The sequence below is a fragment of the Xenia sp. Carnegie-2017 genome, unplaced genomic scaffold, assembly GCF_021976095.1.
Source record: "Xenia sp. Carnegie-2017 unplaced genomic scaffold, XeniaSp_v1 HiC_scaffold_23, whole genome shotgun sequence".
Lineage (NCBI taxonomy): Eukaryota > Metazoa > Cnidaria > Anthozoa > Malacalcyonacea > Xeniidae > Xenia > Xenia sp. Carnegie-2017.
In genome coordinates, this window is record NW_025813486.1 from 19,846,924 (window position 1) to 19,868,917 (window position 21,994).

At 37.1% G+C, this 21,994-nt stretch overlaps 2 protein-coding genes and 2 long non-coding RNA genes across 4 annotated transcripts; 1 reads left to right on the forward strand and 3 right to left on the reverse strand.

Moving 5' to 3' along the window:
* Positions 1-360: 360 nt before the first annotated feature.
* Positions 361-9,551, reverse strand: LOC124447979 (sodium/calcium exchanger 3-like). Its single transcript, XM_046998984.1, is given in 12 exon segments — positions 361-1,406; positions 2,182-2,287; positions 2,289-2,509; positions 2,966-3,144; positions 3,353-3,691; positions 4,203-4,438; positions 6,022-6,139; positions 6,595-6,658; positions 7,191-7,358; positions 7,521-7,582; positions 8,163-8,951; positions 9,382-9,551. Coding segments are annotated over 11 exon segments (2,433 nt in total). The 5' UTR covers positions 8,860-8,951; positions 9,382-9,551; the 3' UTR covers positions 361-1,163.
* Positions 9,552-11,194: 1,643 nt separating this feature from the next.
* LOC124448284 (alpha-L-fucosidase-like) lies at positions 11,195-21,808 on the reverse strand. Its single transcript, XM_046999284.1, has 8 exons — positions 21,335-21,808; positions 18,293-18,399; positions 18,070-18,200; positions 16,098-16,231; positions 14,936-15,033; positions 14,704-14,836; positions 12,776-12,946; positions 11,195-11,629 (listed from the first exon to the last, which is right to left on the reverse strand). The coding sequence occupies exons 1-8, from the start codon at positions 21,673-21,675 to the stop codon at positions 11,389-11,391; spliced, it is 1,356 nt and encodes a 451-aa protein (XP_046855240.1). The 5' UTR covers positions 21,676-21,808; the 3' UTR covers positions 11,195-11,388.
* On the forward strand, positions 19,725-20,360 carry LOC124448286. The gene is made up of 2 exons (XR_006949000.1): positions 19,725-19,763; positions 20,223-20,360. It is a non-coding gene; the product is annotated as an uncharacterized LOC124448286 (long non-coding RNA).
* Positions 20,296-20,710, reverse strand: LOC124448287. Its single transcript, XR_006949001.1, has 2 exons — positions 20,603-20,710; positions 20,296-20,536 (listed from the first exon to the last, which is right to left on the reverse strand). It is a non-coding gene; the product is annotated as an uncharacterized LOC124448287 (long non-coding RNA).
* Positions 21,809-21,994: the final 186 nt, after the last annotated feature.

Sequence of the window (21,994 nt, forward strand, 5' to 3'; positions counted from 1 at the left end):
ATGACCTTATACTGTGAATTCAAATTATCAAATATTCAATTTGCAAGGCAAGCTGAACTTTTCAGCCTTCCTACGTGAAAGAAAAGCGATTTTTAAAAAACCACCAATTTGAATATGCCTATATCAGTATAAATTCCAGATGGCATTCAGCCAGAAGTCAGTAGCACGAAGCTGGCTGGATAGTACTTTCAATTAGATTTATCTTTAGAAATAATTCTTTGTGCCATTATTGTTCAGGTTAATATGTACCTTCTTGCCTTATAAGAGATTCTTTAAATGATCAAATATTTCTTTTATATTATATGGTGCAATATAGGCTACGTGAAATTGGCCTAAGAGGTCCAGCTACAACGCTAAAGGTCATCTCTACCATTTATTACACATTAAGAAATACAGTATACATAGTTTATGCCTTTTCTAATATCAGCAGATTATAGTCAATGTAGAATTTCGGATGGATTTATGCTTTGATTTTATATATAAGTACATCATACAATCACAGAAAATGATAGAAATTAGTCAAATTACACTTTACCATAGCGAAGAGATGTACTAAAACCCTTCGTTATAGTAGTATATAGAGCGTGGTTTACTAGGTCTCAAGGTGTGAGGTGCGCCAGAAACGACGCTCTATATACTACTGTTATGTTGTTATTAAAGATTTGTGCAAAGAATTCAATTCAAAATTTTTACGTCAGATCTAACCTCCTTCTCCAACATAAGTATTTTCCTACACAAATCTTATTGCCACACATTTTTTACAAGTGATTTCATTAAATTACAAAAATATTTATAGCGGATGAATGTTAAACGATTAAACAATTTCAAAATTTTAAGGAAATTCCCAAACAAATCAAGAAACAAACCACCAGAGAGGCAAACGCATTGGATTGGATCAGGATTAAGAATGAAATATAAGGACTCACGTAAGAGTAGATTGGATCAGGATTAAGAGTGAAATGCGAGGGCTCCATGTAAGAGAATTAAAAAGGTTGCAATTTGGTGTAAAGTGTTGTACGTCATGCAAAATTGATCCCTAATCCAATGCGTCAGCTATAACCAAGTTCTATGTAGAATTAGAGTTCGAATTAGAGATCGTTTTTTGCGTACTTGTAGAACAAAGAATTTTTACCATTAAAAATATCCCCATGCGTTGCCTTGGTTCAAATTTTCGCCTCAATGACGTCATAGGATACAAGTGACGATATAATGATGTAGAAGAACCACAACGAGATGAAGAAAGCACCAGTAACATATTTCATGTTTGATACACCACCTAATTCAGCATTGCCGAACAACGCAAGTCGACGACGCAACACGAGGAAAAGTAAACATACTGTTGCACATATGGCGTAAACAATCACACTGATAGTCAGTGCTCCGGCTTCTACCTTAAAATCTTCACCCTGATTAAAAAAAGAAAAAAAGAGTGAAAACAAACTATGACGAATACTAATGAGTGATTCCTCAAGATATCGCTGTGTCCTAAGATCGAGAAATAACGATATTTGCCTTACATGTTTGTAAATGTAGATCGTCCAAGTTGGTATAGTCCTGAGAAGGACTGTTTTTGTTGTTGTTGACTGACGTTTCGACAACCTTAGCAGTAGTCATCTTCAGAGTCAAAATGAGGAGTAAACGTCAGGTTGGCCGTATTTGTTATCTGGTTCTTACGTCATTGTATTGTGTGTTATATTATCAAAAACAGTCCTTCTCAGGACTATACCAACCTGGACGTTCTACATTTACAAACATGTAACGATACTCCCGGGTTCAAACCATTTACGATATTTGCCTTGATAAACATATACTGCAGTTTTTCGTAAATATTACATCGTCATCATTTAATTCTATCCTATCTTATTCTATCTTACCTTATTCTATGATATCCCATTATATTCTATTCTATTTTATTATATCCTATTCTATCCTATCTTATCCCATCTTATCCTATCCTACCTTATCCTGTCCTATATTGCCCAATCCTATCCCAGCCCAACCCATTCCATCCCATTCTATCCCATCCCATAATATATCATATCCCAAATCTATCTTAAAAGTGAGTTGTCTACTATTCTGAAGAGTATCTATCTTTATTTTTTATATGTATTCAATTTTTTAATTGTAGCTATCTTCAGCTATTTCCCCCCCCCTGGAAAATTGATCAGGTCTTATTCTTACCTTAGCGAGCCAATAAGCAGCAGCAATAACCCAGGGGGTACCCAGACCCAGAAACACATTAACACTATTACTACCCGTGACGTTACCCACGGATGCGTCCGCATGTCTCCGAAATTGCCGCGGTTTTACTGGCAAAAAGATCAGGTAGACTGGTTCCCATAGCGACAAACGTAATTGCCGTCACTTCCTTCTTGAGACCAACCAGACAACCAAAGATAGTAGCAAGGTCACCGACTATTGCTGTGAGAAGACCAATCATTGCCAAGGCAATAAAGAATGCCAGCCATCCACCAAACCATGTACAAGGTGGACAAATGGCAAAGATAATCTGTGGAAGAAAAGTACAGTTCGTATGGAGCAAAAAACATGACCAGACGACAATTTGAAGAAATATAATATAAAGCAAATTCCGAAAAAGCAAAACATCTTGAGATTATTTTTACACCAACCAATTAAGCAAAACATCAAAGTCATCCTTATTCTGTCTGAGGATGACTTCGAAATAAAGTCGAAAATTTACAGTTCACTTCTCGTCTTGTTTTGATGCATATTTTGCAATCTCAGGATGTCTTGTTTTGATGCATATTTTGTGATCTCAAGATGTCTTGCTTTTTCAGAATTTGTTTTATACTGTATGGAGCAAAGAACAAAGTGTTGTGGGTAAAACGGGGGAGGACGATGAAGAGTAACCTACATAGAAAGAACTGAATCTCTGACCGGTCTGGCAAAGGATGGAACAGTATGACAAACGGGCAAGAAAAACGATTCCTTTTTGTGGACTTACTTTCCATGGAAATGTGACGAAATGCATGAAGTAATCCATCGATGACGCATTCTCGATGTCGCCACCATTTACAGTCATGGCCGTGCGAAACTGTTGTCCCCAGGTCTCCGAGCCGAGTGCCATGCGATTGAGGTTAAGATGAGTAAGGCCAACTACACGATCGAGCACCTTCTTGTATTCTGAAAGAAAGTACGGGGGGGTCGAATACTCAGAAATGGATCATACGTGCAGCAAGGGAGAAGTAAGTTTCCCTTGAGTTTTAATGAAAATTCTCGTGATAGACAAATAATCGCATTCGTTAACGTTCCTCAACAAAAACAAGTCAAAATTACAGAAAAAAATACAAAGATACGAAGAAAACAATTCAAAGTTACAACATTTCCCTACCGTCATCGTTCACAATAGTTACAATTGTACTCTGTAGTCGGCCAAGTTTCGCACCACCAGTAGGATCCTTCAATTCAATAATGAACGTCTCATCTTTTTCGAAATCTTTATCGTCGCTTATCTCAATGTCAATCGTCTTTACTTGTTCGGCATGTTCAAAGATAACAGTACCCTTGCCGCCAATATAATCTTTACCGTTGATTGCTGATTGGTCTTTGGTCACCCAGGAAACGGTAACTCGGCCATCAGTACCTTTGGTACGCTCCAAGAGAAAACTGCCTTTGCCGATGCTTTCTTTTACAACGTAGCTTGGTTTTTGGAAAGCTATTACGCCAGGTTCTGGTCAAATAAAAGAGAATTAGATTCAACACACGCGAGAGAAAGTTTTCAGCTTCACAATTGATATCACGTGATATCATTTAAATCAAACGAAACAATCTACGAAGATGGAAGGTATAAATTAACGAGTGATGAACGTCTTTTTATGTCCCCACTCGCCACGCTTCAAATTTGATCTTGTAATTTCGTCGTTAAAGATAAGTTCTAACTGGTACGTTGACAAATAAGTAGTTTGTCTACACGTTCCTGATCATATCCCTTCCCTAACTTTAACCTGACCACAGCGCTAAGAAATACACCTGATTGTGCTAACAATTGTCATCTCAGAGATACCCCGATATCGTACCACATACCATCATCGTAAATTATTGTGATCTCGCATATACTCTTACATCCTACCAAACACTACCATCGTTATTATAGTGATCTCAGACATACTCGTATATCCCACTACATACCATCATCGTTAATTATTGTGATCTCAGTGATACTTTTATATCCCACTACATACCATCATCGTTAATTATTGTGATCTCAGTGATACTCTGATGTCCTATCTCAACGTTTTCATCAGCAGGTTCGTGAATAGAAAGCTTCACAAAGAAAACCTCATCTTCCTCCCATTCGTTATCGTCAATTATCTCAATCGGTACTTCCTTCTTGATTTCGTCAGGTTCAAAAACAAGCGTCTCTTTCTTTGCAACAAAGTCGGACTCAGCATTGGCTGTGCCGTCAATTGTTTCAAAACTAAATGAAGTAAAAGTATGCTAAAGTGGAAGTGTCATTCTTAAAGAAAGGTCTGGGGGAAAACTAAATGAAGCAAAAATATGCTAAAGTGGAAGTGTCGTTCTTAAAGAAAGTTCTGAGGGGAAACTAAATGAAGCAAAAATATGCTAAAGTGGAAGTGTCGTTCATAAAGAAAGTTCTGGGGAAAACTAAATGAAACAAAAATATGCTAAAGTGGAAGTGTCGTTCTCAAAGAAAGGTCTGGGGGAAAACTAAATGAAGTAAAAATATGCTAAAGTGGAAGTGTCGTTCTCGAAGAAAGGTCTGGGGGAAAACTAAATGAAGTAAAATATGCTAAAGTGGAAGTGTCGTTCTTAAAGAAAGGTCTGGGGGAAAATAAATGAAGCAAAAATATGCTAAAGTGGAAGTGTCGTTCTTAAAGAAAGGTCTGGGGAAAACTAAATGAAGCAAAAGTATGCTAAAGTGGAAGTGCCGTTCTTAAAGAAAGGTCTAGGGGAAAACTAAATGAAGCAAAAATATGCTAAAGTGGAAGTGTCGTTCTTAAAGAAAGGTCTGGGGGAAAACTAGATAAAGCAAAAGTATGCTAAAGTGGAAGTGTCGTTCTTAAAGAAAGGTCTGGGGAAAACTAAATGAAGCAAAAGTATGCTAAAGTGGAAGTGTCGTTCTCAAAGAAAGGTCTGGGGGAAAACTAAATGAAGCAAAAGTATGCTAAAGTGGAAGTGTCGTTCTTAAAGAAAGGTCTGGGGAAAACTAAATGAAGCAAAAGTATGCTAAAGTGGAAGTGTCGTTCATAAAGAAAGGTCTGGGAAAACTAAATGAAGCAAAAGTATGCTAAAGTGGAAGTGTCGTTCTCAAAGAAAGGTCTGGGGGAAAACTAAATGAAGCAAAAGTATGCTAAAGTGGAAGTGTCGTTCTTAAAGAAAGGTCTGGGGAAAACTAAATGAAGCAAAAGTATGCTTAAGTGGAAGTATCATTCTTAAAGAAAGGTCTAGGGGAAAACCATTGGTAAAAACTTAATTTGGATTTGTGTAGGGACAGATTTGGTTAAGGTCGAGTTGTGATAAGGCTTAGTTAAGATTTAAGCAATAGTTTAGTTAAGAATTTGTGATTTTACAAGCGTGTGGATATTGATTGTCTATGTCGTTGGAGTCGTGAAAGGAACTGTTGGTGTTGCTGTTGATAGACGTTTCGAAATCTTCGGAGGAAGTCTTTTTCAGAGTCAAGTGAGGAGTAAATGTCGGGTTTTCTGCACTTGTTGTCTGGTTCCTACGTCTGTAAATTATAAGTAGTCTTTTGTGTTTTCCATGTAAGATCAAGGTCATTGCAGAGGTGATTCACAGTTCAATCTGAGTTGTTTACGTTTGATGTGGATTTCAAAACGGATGCAGACGTTTGTTCATTTTGTCGTCCAAATAATCGTGAAAATGACCAGCGGCAATAAGTATACGAAGTGTACTTACCTAGACGATCAACATCTACAAACATGTAACTATACTCCCGGATTCAAAGCATTCACGTCGATTTATCACGTCATGTTAATTTAAATTTTAGTTAACCTATCAGATTTGTTGACCATCACTTACTCAACAACTGCTGTTATCTTTGTATTCCCTGTTCTTAAAACGGTAATAGTAACCAACTTGTCACTTTCCAAGACAGCGTATTTTGGAGAGGCGAATTCGACCATCGACTTCGGAGGTTCTGTTTTGTACGATTATTTAGGAATTACAACGATTCACATAAACTTTCTTTAAACAAAACGGAGGGGAAACGTACAAATGGCACTGCTGCAGCCATGATAGCTTCGAGATAAAAATATTTGTCGTTTTTAGTATTATAAGTCACGACTTCAATTGCTCTGGCCGACCAAAGTCAAGAGAAGGGCGGCAGAGAACCAAATTTCAGAACTAAAACTTCAAATTGTTGAACTCTTTGATCGAATTTTTTAAAAAACAAATAAATGTAACATATACAAAGTCCTCGAAACTTTTTTCAGAAAAACAGCCCAACTTTCTTCCACTGCTGTCAAAATGTAGAGGAGGGAGGGGGGGAGGGGGAATCTGCCCTCTCACCTCTCCTTCCTAATTCACATAATACGCAATTACGACAATGATAACATTTCGCACAAGCGAAAAAACTTTTGAAGAAAAACTTACCACGAGGTCGAAGGTGAGATAAAGCCGTCGACATGAAACCAACCTCGCTGAGTTCATCGTATGCCTAAATGAAAATTACATCGAGAACTTCCACTTTAAAATACTGCACTTCCGTTGGGAGGGGAGAGCAATCGGCCCCAAATTCAAGGGGCTTAGCCAGAGGCCCGTCCACCCATCTTTTGGACGGGGATTTTTGAAAGTAGACGAGCAAAAATATTCTAAAACAGTCAACCTGCAAAGTTTGTTCGTTTTCAGCTTTTCATCTTGTTGATAAATACAAAATAAAAAAAAAGCCACTCAAACGGTACTTCGAACACGACCTGTGCTAGTAAATTGCGTTATGCAAAATAAAAAAGAATTGCACCAAAATTAAATATATTCTTCATCAAGTCTGAAAATTGAAAGCTTGAACAAAAGCTTGTTTAAAGCAACGAGCGAAAATTGACTGAATTTCTAGGCTTTTACGGGAATTCATTTCAATTCAAAGTTCCAAAGTCGTTCTTTTCTTTTCTCGAAACGTAAAAAAAGTTCAGTATCTTTTTAATATATGTCTGTTGTTGTGTACGTGGTTAACAAGCAAGTGTCTGAGCGCATACTTCATGTAAGCCTGTATTCATCGGTGGAGTGAGTTTTTTACCGCCACCAATTCCTCTTATAGCACCAACACGATAATACCCATAATTCTTTGGTGTCCTGGCTTGTATCCGCAAGGCAACAAGTTTCGCGGTTTCCTCTTCGGAAAAGTCAGAATTCTGATTCAAATCCTAAACGAGAAACATAAAAAGAGCATTTACGATGTTTTATGAGTGTTTTGGGGGATAAAAAGAACCAAAATGAGATAAAAACGTGTATTTTTCCAGCTGCAAGTCAAATTGAGAATCTTTACATAAAAAATAAACCACGAATAAGACAAATGCAAAAAATACCTTGATAAATTGTATAATTTCAGGATCTTTCGTAGACACCTGTAGCACACGCGAACCTTCGGCTAAATACAAATAATAAATACGTAAAGTGTATGACGTATTTCCGGTTTGGACTCAGTAACAATGGATGTCACAGTGGTGTTCCAGGATTAAAAGCGAACACAAATGTTCAACACCCGTTAGCAAAATCCCTTTTCAGACAAAATTCGGGGAGATTTCCGGACTGAAGCTTTACTAAAAGCTGTGTATTCTGTCGGTAAACACAGCAACACCAAAAAGATACACAAGGAAATTTTTAAAAGATGAATTCCCGTAAATGTAACACTTGGGCGAGGATGTAAGTAAAAAACAACACTTTTAATACCATACTTGTAGCTATTCGGAGGTCGATTGTCTAAATTTCGCATTTTACTTTATCTTCCAAGAAACAACGACCACCCTCATTTTAGCAGTTTCCCAAGAAACCAGTTCAAAAGTGGGGAGGGAGGGGTGGTAAAGGTAGAAATGGCACAAGAACATACTCTACGTGTGGGGTACTGACTTTACCAAATAAATTGCTTATCGAAAGAAAATGGAAATCACCCCCCCCCGGTCAGTGTAGTGAATATTTCATATTAAGGAGGGGGAGTCCGCGTTTCTTACCCAACTCTAACATGCCAATGTCTTCAGACGGCTCGACATCCCTTGAAGAGCTACAGCCCAACTCTTTATCAGCCATATACGCCAGGATAACAAGAATGGGAAAAAGCAAAAAGGTGAAAATTGCTTCCCAGAGATCGATAATGTTTTCACTATGTACACGAAGCACAATAACGAGCCATATGTAAGCAAATACGGAGCACACCGCAGTCAAACCGAACACTTTCAGGGATTTGATAGTCCGTACCTGGCCATTAGGTATTGCCATAACACATACACCTGTTATCACAAGAAGATTAAAAGCAGCTGAACCCACGATCGTGCTAGGGCCCAGTTTCCCTGCTTTGAAACTTGCACCGACAATCTCGATGATCGAGAGGAGTATTTCCGGTGCAGACGAGCCGAGCGCCATTAACGTTAGATTGGCAACTGTGTCATTCCAGACACGAACCTCAACATCCTCGGAACGGCTGCCGGGTCCTGGCTTAGCAACTTTAACTATTTTTACCTTGCTTGTAATCGTCTCAATAGCGCACATGAAGACATCTGCGATTATAGCCACTCCAGTAAAAGACCATATTAATGCCACGAAGTAAAATATTATACGCACGGCTTTAGACCACTCACTTTCGTTCAATATTGGCAACAGTAATGTCCCTTCACTTTCTTTGGAACAATTGTAATTTATTGCACAAGGCATGTTCTTCGTTCTACAGCCTGTTACTTCGGGTACTTTGATACACAAGCTATCTTAAACGTCTGATCGATCCACAAAGGAGAACGAAGATAGACCTTAAAAAAAGCACTTGTCAAATGTACAGAAAGGAGTGTCACTCAAATATTGCCGAAATATAACAGCAGGCTCGCCATTAATTTCAGTGTTGATTAGCGTCAAAAGATTATAGGATGAAATTCCAAATTGTATTTGGAGCCGGAAATTATCCTTATCTCAACATCATGCCAGAAGTTTAACTGTTGACAACTTAGCAACATGCAAATTTATCCATTAAATGTTCAGTGCATTTGCACAGCAAATTTATTCATTGATATTTCAGAGAGCAACTGCAGTCTGCAAATACGAAATACATAGAGAAAAATCTGTAACGATTGAGCATTTGAACTATATACTCAATAGTAAAATTAGTTGTTTGAAAACAAATGTAAATTACGTTTTATTTCCTTTAAAATTTTCATATAAATTTGTTATAAATTAGCAACAAACCTTTTTAACAGATAGACGTCGACTTCAGACAACTCAAGTAAACAGAGTCTTCTCTACTTTACGCTAGTTTGATGAGTATTTGTTCAGAGGTGAAAATTTTGAGAGATAGAAGCGCGCTCTAACACCTATAGCGTTATTCTGGGGTTCATTGACGATTTGCACGAATTTACGGCTTTCCATCCGTAACATAGTATTTAAAAATGGAAATTACTAGACGATTCGGGTGCATTTTTCACATACCGCGTAGCATTTTCTGGTAAAACACTGAAAGTCGTAAGTCCTTACAACTTATACCAAATGATAATATTTCCAGAAAATCGACTTTGATTTTCTTAATAAACGTTGATGTAATGATAGCCATATGATTACAGGGCTCGTCCTTACGAAAATACGTACAGTTATTGACGCCAAGCATAAAATAAGATATTATACACGGCAAGATCGGACGCGTGTTGAAACATTAGCAACATTATCTATCCGTGTATTTCAGTGGCAAATTTTTGTGCGGAAAATTGGATTGGTTTTAAGAAGCATACTACAGCATATAAAATTTGCCGAGAACAACGCGACAAATGAAAAATACACCGATAAAGAAGCCTTACCTGACACGTTTAATGCTAAATGCAAATGTTCTTCTTGGCTCTCGTCAACCGTGCATGACAACAATGTGCAAAAATACGACGAACAGACTGGAATGCTTACAAACAAAAATATTTGCTCTCTATGCAATTCGACTTCTCGCGATCAATTTTTTTAAAGTTTAGATGTCAAGCGCTGACGCTGGGAACATTAATCGTTTTTGCAATATAAAATATTCAAAGCTTCGTTCACACAAAAAGCAGTTAAATTGTCCAAGGATTATATAAATATTTTAACATGCCCTTTTTGCTTTGTAGATAAAAAAAATACTAATAAAATTAAAAACAGTAAAATGCAACAGTGTGGAAACTGCTTATCGAAAGACTAACCTCTATTTTCCATCGGTATAAACAAAGCAGAAAATTTTCACGAAAAAATTATCAAGACAAGGTTTCTTTCGTATGGAACGAACGGCAAAAAGGCGAACACAGAGTAATAAAAAGGGAAGTTCTGATATTTTACAGATAAGAGAACGAAATGTAAGATGTTCAGCTGTATAAAATATGATTCATTAGTACAACGATGTTCACCACATTTCTGACACGTTCTTAAAACGAAAAATCGCCATGATAAGATTCTCTATTTTTAGTATATCGAAAGAAGAAGGAACTTTATTTTTGAGCAATCAAGCAATCGCATGACGAAAAACAATCTTTGCATTCTGATTGGCTGGTATATAGCATCTGGTCTGACACGAAATCCATTCTTTTTCCATATCAACAAAACCAATGATTAGATTTTGAAATGTGCATTTCCTCTTATTACTTTACAGGCACGACGCCATTAAATTGAACCTGAGGGCTGATCGGGGGGGGAGGGTCAGACTTGAATTTGCTACGTCTAATTTAGACCCTAATAACGCCAAAGTATAAAACTGATAGCAAAACTTTATGCATGGGGAGGGTCAGACGTGAATTTGCTACGTCTTATTTAGACCCTAGTGACGCCAAAGAATAAAATTGATAGCAAAACTTTATGTATGGGGAAGGGGCGTTGCTTAAGCCGTCCCAGCCTCTACTGTGGCGCCTTGCCTCTTTTTCATACAAAATCGTAAAACAATTTGCAACACATAAAGTCAAATGTATTACATATGCAACTTCTTGCATCTAATTTGATCATAAATTAGAATAATTTAACTGTTAGTAAAAACAGTTAAACTACAAACTGACATTCGTAGCTGCGTCTTAATTTTATTAATTAAATCATCATTTTCCGCATTTTACAAACTTCTATGTGATTATATCACTAGTAATGCCTAAAATTTCTAAATTATACCAAACTTATTTACTTCTAAAAATTTTTCAACTTTATGAAAGAATGATTTTTTCAAAAAGGTCTCAAATATCTATCATATGTCCGTTCCTGCCTTTACTTCACATTAATCAATTTCAAAACCCAAGCTACAGTCGACGGTAGTTTGGATAGGGGGAGAAAAGGCATTTCGATAACCATACCTTCGGGTCCTGCTTTCCATGAGAGTTTTTTGTCAAATCCTAACATGAATACCTCTGTTTGAGAAACGTCGGGTTGAGGAGCCTTTAAAGCCAAAGAATTTCCTTCCGGCCATTTCAACACGATGGCATAAACGATGTCTTTTTTCGAGGTATACCTTTAAAATGAATTAGAAAATAAAAATTCCACGCATGCGCCGATTGGTCTATAGCTGAGTTTGCATTAGGCAGTGCAAAATGATCTGAGCTCAATCAATTATATCAATCAAAACAATTTCAAATCAATCTTGAATACATGTTTGATGAAAATTTAAAACTTTGCTTTATATTTATCTGTTTCGCAGTAATGTTGTTCGATTTAAGAGATAATAGATGTTTTTCGTGTTTGCAATGGTTTATGCAAACCTCGTTTGTGGGAACTCTCGATCTTCGGTATCACAGAGACAGTTCACATACTTTATAACAGACTAAAGCCAGTATTCCATATTTCTTTCAACAGGAAAAAATCATAGAAACGTTATTGGTTTATGATGTCGTCATTATTTCCAACAACAAATCACTGTTGAATAGATTTTCACACACACAAATAATTGAAAACCTGCACTTTATTCACCACTAGTTGACAAACAAGGTTAGGCAGTGACGTAACCAGCCAGCAAGTTTGTTTATGCAATGTAAATATTTCGGTGTTCACACGTTGTAAAAACAACACACTTTAAAACAACACACGTTGTAAAAACAACACACTTTAAAATAACACACTTTGTAAAAACAACACACTTTAAAACAACAAACTTTAAAGCAACACACGTTGTAAAAACAACACACGTTGTAAAACAACACACTTTAAAACAACACACGTTGTAAAAACAACACACTTTAAAATAACACACTTTGTAAAAACAACACACTTTAAAACAACAAACTTTAAAACAACACACGTTGTAAAAACAACAAACTTTAAAGCAACACACGTTGTAAAAACAACACACGTTGTAAAAACAACACACGTTGTAAAAACAACACACGTTGTAAAAACAACACACTTTAAAAGAAATAGATAAAACTAATGATCTGAAAATTACACATAGCACAACCAAATTTACAGGGGAGCTACGTACATCACTAAAGCCTATTTCCCACAAGGCGAAGTTTTCCGCGCGCAAAGTCAAATTCGCAACATGATTGGTTGTCAAAAAAATAATGACGAAATCATCCACCAATCACGCGCGTCATCAGCTCTTACGCGCTGAAAATTCTGCCTAGTGGAAAATAGCCTTAAAATAAGGTCATGGCACACATACCATACTCGTTCACTTTTGGTTTCATTCTGCACTCTCCAAGGTTTGGAGGAGTAAATTGCTTCACCATTGATCTTCAACCAATCACCCATTTGTGTGAGTCTTTCTTCAAATATCGGTACGATTCGACCATCGTGCGTTGGTCCAATATTCATGAGCAAGTTGCCACCGCAACTGAAAATAGACAATAACGACCGCATGAACCATCACACCGATGATTTAGAACCCATCTCCTTGATGTCTAAAACGCGTGTTATGGTAAGACAAGGACGCCATCTTAAATAGCGGCAACAAGCAAAACTCTTAAGCAAAAATAAGCTAAAGAAAAGTTTGAAAAAACAATCTTATCGTATATTGTAAAAACAAAACCAACACTATAAAATCTACAATTCTGTATCAACGCAGAAGAAGAGGGGTTTAGTCCCAAATATCATCAGTTTTGCAACCGTTTAGGATGGCCGCTTGCCTCACCCGTAATTATATAATTTTGGCAGAGTTAGGTATCTAGTAGACTGGGTTCTAGGTCATTGCATCATCAGTTTTGCAATTGTTTAGGATGGCCGCTTGCCTAACCCGTAATTATATAATTTTGGGTAGGTATCTAATAGACTGGGTTCTAGGTCATTGCATCATCAGTTTTGCAATTGTTTAGGATGGCCGCTTGCCTAACCCGTAATTATATAATTTTGGCGAAGTTAGGTATCTAGTAGACTGGGTTCTAGGTCATTGCATCATCAGTTTTGCAATTGTTTAGGATGGCCGCTTGCCTAACCCGTAATTATATAATTTTGGCGAAGTTAGGTATCTAATAGACTGGGTTCTAGGTCATTGCATCATCAGTTTTGCAATTGTTTAGGATGGCCGCTTGCCTAACCTGTATTATATAATTTTGGCGAAGTTAGGTATCTAGTAGACTGGGTTCTAGGTCATTGCATCATCAGTTTTGCAATTGTTTAGGATGGCCGCTTGCCTCACCCGTAATTATATAATTATGGCGAAGTTAGGTATGTAGTAGACTGGGTTCTAGGTCATTGCATCATCAGTTTTGCAATTGTTTAGGATGGCCGCTTGCCTAACCCGTAATTATATAATTTTGGCGAAGTTAGGTATCTAGTAGACTGGGTTCTAGGTCATTGCATCATCAGTTTTGCAATTGTTTAGGATGGCCGCTTGCCTAACCCGTAATTATATAATTTTGGCAGAGTTAGGTATCTAGTAGACTGGGTTCTAGGTCATTGCATCATCAGTTTTGCAACCGTTTAGGATGGCCGCTTGCCTAACCCGTAATTATATAATTTTGGCGAAGTTAGGTATCTAATAGACTGGGTTCTAGGTCATTGCATCATCAGTTTTGCAACCGTTTAGGATGGCCGCTTGCCTAACCCGTAATTATATAATTTTGGCGAAGTTAGGTATCTAGTAGACTGGGTTCTAGGTCATTGCATCATCAGTTTTGCAATTGTTTAGGATGGCCGCTAACCCGTAATTATATAATTTTGGCCTAGTAGACTGGGTTCTAGGTCATTGCATCATCAGTTTTGCAACCGTTTAGGATGGCCGCTTGCCTAACCCGTAATTATATAATTTTGGCGAAGTTAGGTATCTAATAGACTGGGTTCTAGGTCATTGCATCATCAGTTTTGCAATTGTTTAGGATGGCCGCTTGCCTAACCCGTAATTATATAATTTTGGCAGAGTTATGTATCTAGTAGACTGGGTTCTAGGTCATTGCATCATCAGTTTTGCAACCGTTTAGGATGGCCGCTTGCCTAACCCGTAATTATATAATTTTGGCGAGTTAGGTATCTAGTAGACTGGGTTCTAGGTCATTGCGTCACACACATAAGATCTTAACGTGTCTCCAGTAGAGTCGGAAGCAGTCAGGGGAGGAGGGGGTTCAAAAAAAGAACTGTAAAAATTGTTTCTATCACCTCACAGTTTCTGCAAGAATTGACACAAGCTCATGAATTGTTAAGAAGTCTTGTAAATTTGCGTCTCTACGATAGCCCCAGGACTTCTTGTCGATCGTCATTGCATTCTCCCATTTATGTTTCTGTAAAAAACCTGTGAAATAAGACAAAAAAGCTTTTTACAGCACTTTCACATCATTTGGGATTCTTAAATGGAAAACAACATGTTTCTCTTACATCAATACATCATTACCTGGATTGTACCTATCAGAACATGTATAGACTCCACCGTGATTACAAGTGTCCCCAATACCCCAGCGATCATTCACAACCACCGTTTTATTGACTGGGCTGTCAAGTAAGTTTAAATTAATTATTGAACAAATTTTGGCGGGAAGTAGCCGTCCAGTTATATTCAGTTCAATGCGAGGGGATTAGCCTCGCATAGAACTGAATATAACTGGACGGCTACTTCCCGCCAAAATTTGAAGCCAGTAATTTAACTAGTCCCATTCTTTACACGCGCGGTTCAAAGGAAGTTAATTTATGACGATAAGCTGGAACGCGGGATTTGACTGAGGTAAAATCTGACTTAACGTAAGTATACAAGCAATAAGAGTAACAAACCAGTTATATACTTGGCGTTTCTTCAACACCAATGCAAGGACGGGACACTTTTTATAGACAAGGAGAGCGATACTTTTTACATGCGTAATTTTAAATGAAATTTCCATTGGAGTAATCGTTTATTCGATTTGTGATTATTTGTAAGGTAATTACTCAATTAATGAAATACGCAGAGGCGTAGAATACTGGGGGTTGTGGGGGTTTGTGGGGTTGTTACAACAACCAACTTAAGGGAAACACAACATTGGTCGGTAATGATGCGATTTTCAAAGTGTTTTTGAACTAATAAACCGATTTTTGATACCAAAATAACTTTTGTATATTAAGCATGATATTGCACAAACTCAATATATTATTCCACAAAATGCGTTCAAAGTACCCCGTGTTCGTCTGTAAAGTTTGCGCTTTGCCACCCCCTCCCTCAGTTTAAAATGTCATGCTACGCCCCTAGAAATACGTCTGGCTTATTTTCATATTCATATCTTGAGTTTGCAAGATGACTTTGCTTATTAGAATTTGCTTTGTCTCATATAAAACTGTTTCGTTCCGAAGTACTTAGTTAGCACTTATTGAAAAATTGCAAAGTCTGCAAAATTTTTCTTCAACTTTGATGCGCAAAATCAGGGGGGTACAGAAACCTCAGTACTTTTTGTCACTCTGTCGGGAGCCCCCCTCCTGTCCGATGATGTTTGAATACTTTAAATGTACAAAAATATCAAAAACAAAGCTATGCTAGGCAAATAACGAACCCCGTGGTTTCAAACAAAAACATTTTGAAGAAATCTCACCTTTCATTATAAAGCCAGGCAAGGAATTCTTTACTCTGCCAATATGTATCTTCAGCTTCCCAATCGCCATCGGACCAAATGTATTCGGGCTTGAACTTCTTGATTATATCATAAAGTTGAGGCGTCAATACATTCTAAAGAAGAAAGGAATGTTAAGAAATACAAGGGGTCAAGAAAAAACACAAATAATAGCTGTCAACAATTTTTGGAATTTGAACAGCCAAGACAAAGCACAATGCTTCGTAACTAAAGTTAACTGCATGTAAGCTGTCAATATTTTGCAAGCCATTGTATTATTCTTTGTCTTTGGTGTTGAAATTCTGTTAATCTAACCATACTCAACCGCTATGGTTTACGTTTTTTTCCTGGACACCCAGTTGAACAAAAAACATTTAAGAAAAGATGTTTACTGTGTTTGCACGGGCTTATGCAAACCGAGGAGACCTTTGGGAGAACTCGAGAGCAGATCAGTGCACACCTGAGAGTTGCACCTGCTCGAGAGTAATGTATTCATGATCGATTTGCAAATTCTCTTTGACTGATTGATTGTTTTGATTGATTTGATTGGTTAAACTCAGATGTGTTTTACACTGGCTAATGCAAACACTGCTCTAGACCAATCAACACACATGTATCATTGTGTTTATTTTATAATACACAATCAAACCTGTATGAAATGACCCAGTATTAAGCAGACACCCTGCATTAAGTGTACATTTCATTAAGTCCCAAATTTTATCCCACGTAGCTAATTCATAATCATGAAACTTCGAAGCAGATCTCTCCATTAAGACTGTTCCTTAAGTACGTCCGCTTAATACAGGTTTGAATATATCAGAAAACTGTTGGATTAATTAACACATGATCTAATCTTATAACTGTTTGCAGGTTTGAATGTATCAGAAAACAGTTGGATTAATTAACACATGATCTAATCTTATAACTGTTTGCATGTTTAAATGTATCAGAAAACAGTTGGATTAATTAACACATGATCTAATCTTATAACTGTTTGCAGGTTTGAATGTATCAGAAAACAGTTGGATTAATTACTACATGATCTAATCTTATAACTGTTTGCAGGTTGTATCAGAAAACAGTTGGATTAATTAACACATGATCTAATCTTATAACTGTTTGCAGGTTTGAATGTATCAGAAAACAGTTGGATTAATTACTACATGATCTAATCTTATAACTGTTTGCAGGTTTAAATGTATCAGAAAACAGTTGGATTAATTAACACATGATCTAATCTTATAACTGTTTGCAGGTTTAAATGTATCAGAAAACAGTTGGATTAATTAACACATGATCTAATCTTATAACTGTTTGCAGGTTAAAATGTATCAGAAAACAGTTGGATTAATTAACACATGATCTAATCTTATAACTGTTTGCAGGTTTAAATGTATCAGAAAACAGTTGGATTAATTACTACATGATCTAATCTTATAACTGTTTGCAGGTTTAAATGTATCAGAAAACAGTTGGATTAATTAACACATGATCTAATCTTATAACTGTTTGCAGGTTTAAATGTATCAGAAAACAGTTGGATTAATTACTACATCTAATCATAACTGTTTGCAGGTTTAAATGTATCAGAAAACAGTTGGATTAATTAACACATGATCTAATCTTATAACTGTTTGCAGGTTTGAATGTATCAGAAAACAGTTGGATTAATTACTACATGATCTAATCTTATAACTGTTTGCAGGTTTAAATGTATCAGAAAACAGTTGGATTAATTAACACGTGATCTAATCTAATAACTGTTTGTAATCAAGTTTTTTAAAAAATCAAGGAATTGCAGGAATGGCACAGTTTTTTTATTAGGAAGGGGCTATTGACTGCAAAAGTTGGCTGCAAATTATAAGTGTGCTACATCTCCAGACCTTATGCTCTGAAGAACCAAATTAACATGGCAATGAAAATACAAAATTACAACTGTCCGAAAACAACTAACTTTGACATAGTTCTGAGTTTTAAAGTTATTTTCCTTATCCTGCAGGTACATAGGATGGAACCATTCAAAGAGTGAATGATAAAGACCAAATGTTATATTTGTTCGTGCTCTGATCGACTTGGCCAATTCGCCTAGGAAATCAACATATATGAAACAGCAATCTGTCATGTCATAAGGTTCAAAAATAGAACAGAATGAAATTGTTTAGCTAAGGTGCGATTACCTACAAGATCACGTTTCGGGCCAACATCAACTGAGTTCCAATTCCAAGAAACATCAGAATTCCAGTTTGTGTATCCTTCGTGATGTTTGCTTGTCAGAACAAAATACCTGAAAATGTTTGTTAAAGAAATATAGGTATACACAGGGTGCATCTCAAAACTGCAAAGGAATTGACTTCAAGGAAGCCTAAATGCCATAGTAAAAAGGAATTCCGATGCTTGACATTCAATTTATTGATAAATAATTCCTCTTAAAGGGGTTATATCACGAATTTTAGCCCCCCTTTTTTATTAGCTTAATTGAAAATTTGGATTATTTGAAGAACTATGACATGTCGCTGGACTTAAGCAGATAAATATAAGTTCCTTAATTTTGCCTCCAAAGTCGGGTACTTTTTGCGAATTTTTTACGACGCCATATTGATACTTGTGACGTAGATAGTTGAACACGTCTGTTTCCGTCAATATAATATTATATTATAGGAGGTGATTTTGTTGTCGTTTTTCTTGTGTTAAAACAAATAATGACAGTATTTTCAATAAAATATTAAAAAACAAGTTGTCCGGAAAGTATGGCTTCAAATCAGTGCTCAGATAATTCGAATTCGATGTCTGAATGCGTATCTGATTCGAGCTCGGAATCCGTGGGTTATGTCGAGCATTTAAACGACTTCGCATATGACGATGAACCGCTCGCAGGAGATGGTGATGAAATGCATACTCCAGATGATCCCGATGGAATTCTCCTGCGACCTTAGAACAACGAAGTGATGGCGTAATTCCACTCGGTGAATGGTAAGTTGTTGTTTTCTCCTGTTTGTAATATACATAAAGTTACTTTATAAACCACAATGCTCCCACGTTTCAGGTGTAATTGTCAATGCTGTCATACCGATTTGTTAGAAGGCGCATTAGAGTACAGATGCTGTAAGGAAATAGGACCAGCTTTGCAGAAAATGACATTCGATGGCAGCATTGAGAAAATATCATGCATAACACAGCATGCCAAATTTGGGCCTTTAGTTCATGAGGCTGTCCTTGAAAACGTCGGGCCACTATTGAGAGATAGGAATGGACGTGCTTATCGCCGCCAAGCATCACAATCATTAAATATGTAAGATTGTAAATTGTATGAGAAAGAATGTTATCATCAACATTGTTTCATCAACAATAATTAGTCCAACCTTTTTATTTACTTCAGGTACTTGAGAGCTGTGGCATACAGATGGTTGATGCGATGGTTTTGTGGGTCTATGGGATGGGAGAATACTGCCTTTACCTGCTTGTGTTTACCACTTTATTCGAAAGCATATCCAAGTGGTAACACAAAGGTTACATACCATCAGAGGGCATGATGGAAAGGTCTTTAACTTGTGCACTGTAGAGACTGTTGGCCTTCTTTGCTGAGTTTAGAATGGTCAGGAAATATGCCTAGATGAAAACCAAATAGGAGATACATGGATGCACTATACGGTAAAGAAAATCTTTTCTTCAATGTCAGTCTGGGAAAAAAAAAAAAATTATATGGAATTAAATCATAGCATAAATGTAAAATGGAAAATAGCAAGCCACATGAACTTATCTTATAAGGTCTTCACACTTGAGTGCACTGCATCCACAAAGGGCATGTTGAGCATTAAACTACAATAAAAAATTATTCATGAAAATTAATTAGTTGCACAATCGAGTGAGATAGTCATCTTCAATCTGACAAGTATACATACCATTCAATGTTATATTAATACTGTAATCATCAGGAAAGGTGTGTATATCAGTGCCTAGATAGGGAGGCTAGAGGGTACTATCACTTGCCTAAGGTGAACCCTCAGGCTGGTGGTGGGAAGGAGGTGCCTTACTTCTCCTCCAGACAGGCTCCAAGCAATGTCTGACCACTGCCCTATCATCTACCAACTTCAATTTATTCTTTTTCAGTGAAGCATTGACCTCGAGGATGTCCTTTCATTGGAGCTTTGCATTTAGTACATTTGCGAGTACTTTTATTCCCACCAGCTTAAAGTCTTTTGTAAAGATGTAAGTTTTTTCTTAAGACGATGGCACGATTTACATGGAGACTGGGATTCACAAATATCTTCACCAACTGCATGTAGTTCTTCTTCAAATGGCGAATCGTTTGCTTCCCCAGTGCATACTTCAACATGCTCAGCTCCATCACTAGTAGATGGTACTTCCTCATCGAGAGAACATGTTTCCTTCAGCGATGGCTTATGGAGAGTATGTCGAATAATCTACAAAACATATATCGAATTTACATATGACAAAAGAAAAATTAACATAAACAAGCGTAAACTTACTTGTCTGCGCTTTCGATCGGTTATTTCGTCCTGTAATGGTTCAGGAATCCCAGCCACGTCAATGGTTGGGATAGCATCTTTCTTCAACCTTCTTTTGAGCTTGACTTGCACGCTCAAATTAAGGTCAAAACAAGAATCTTCAAAATGCGCAGAACACAGACACGAGGTAGAGGAAGCCTCAAAACCCGGTCTATGTTTACGCACAAAATTTACCCATTTTCTATGTCTTTGCGGCTCTGTTTCTTTATTAGGAAACAGATGCATCGACATTCCTTCTGTTTTTGAATCATTGGCGCAACTAATTTGATTAGGTCCGCCAGCAACACAGCGTTTTCCTCCGCGTTTTTTATTAAGATTACTAGTAGAATACGCCATGTTGATATATGTGTTCAACTATCTACGTCACAACTCATTAGCATACCGATCAAAAAGTTCGCAAAAAAAATGCTGAAAATCGTGACTTTGAACGTCCATAAAATCATTTTCACCAATCCAATTTCAATTATAATTGCAGATTTAAAATCACTGAAATAAGGTCTTTCAATTTAGCTAATAAAAAAGGGGGGCTAAAATTCGTGATATAACCCCTTTAAAGAATGCCAATTCACAAATGTTGAACCTTTATTGATACACCGTGTGGAGGAAGAGCTCGTTTTTATGAATAAAACTTACATCATAAATCAAGCCATCCTGACTGAAATACAAAGCCAAGCAATCTACTTAAATGCTCACCTAGCTCCAGACTTTGCAAGAAGGTCAGCCCAAGCGTCTGGATCGAAAAACTCAGCTCGAAAACTGGATGCAAAATCGGCGTATTCAAAATTTGGTGGATAATTTTTTTTCATGAATTCCACGTAAGCTGGTCGAGAGGTTTTCCAATAATACCAAAACCATTCCGAGCCGAAGGAAGGCACAGAATATACTCCCCAATGCATAAATATGCCGATCTTTGCCTCGTCGTACCAAGGAGGATTTGGTCTCGAGTCTAACGACTTCCAATTCGGCTCATACTTACAAACAACACCAGTCGCAAGAAAGGCAAACGTAAATAATATCTTTGACGTGATTACCATCTTTATACAGATGTAGACAGAACGGTAAAAATGCGAAAGTTGTTGTTAGTTATAATGCAAATGAAACACGAACCAAAATGAAATCATAGATCACATGTTTACGTTGCGAAATAAAAGATGTTTTTTACTCCGTGTGTCTGGTGTGTGTTTGTCATTGGTGTTTGCAGTATGGACAATTGCAAAGTGCAAGCGGAGGAGGAGACATTTGGGAGAACACGAAACTAGATCAGTGTAAGCCCAACCAAGACCAGTTGACACCTTAATGTCACTAACGTCTCCGAGGAAGTTATCACATGCGTCTCCGAGGCAGGCAAAAGCC

Excerpts from the sequence above, each read along its gene's own strand:
- LOC124448284 (XM_046999284.1), bottom strand. The coding sequence starts at position 21,675 with ATGGTAATCACGTCAAAGATATTATTTACGTTTGCCTTTCTTGCGACT. Across the intron at positions 16,232-18,069 it reads AAACTCAGAACTATGTCAAA|AATGTATTGACGCCTCAACT; the intron begins GTTAGTTGTTTT and ends TTTCTTCTTTAG. Across the intron at positions 11,630-12,775 it reads ACCAAAAGTGAACGAGTATG|GTATACCTCGAAAAAAGACA; the intron begins GTATGTGTGCCA and ends TTCATTTTAAAG.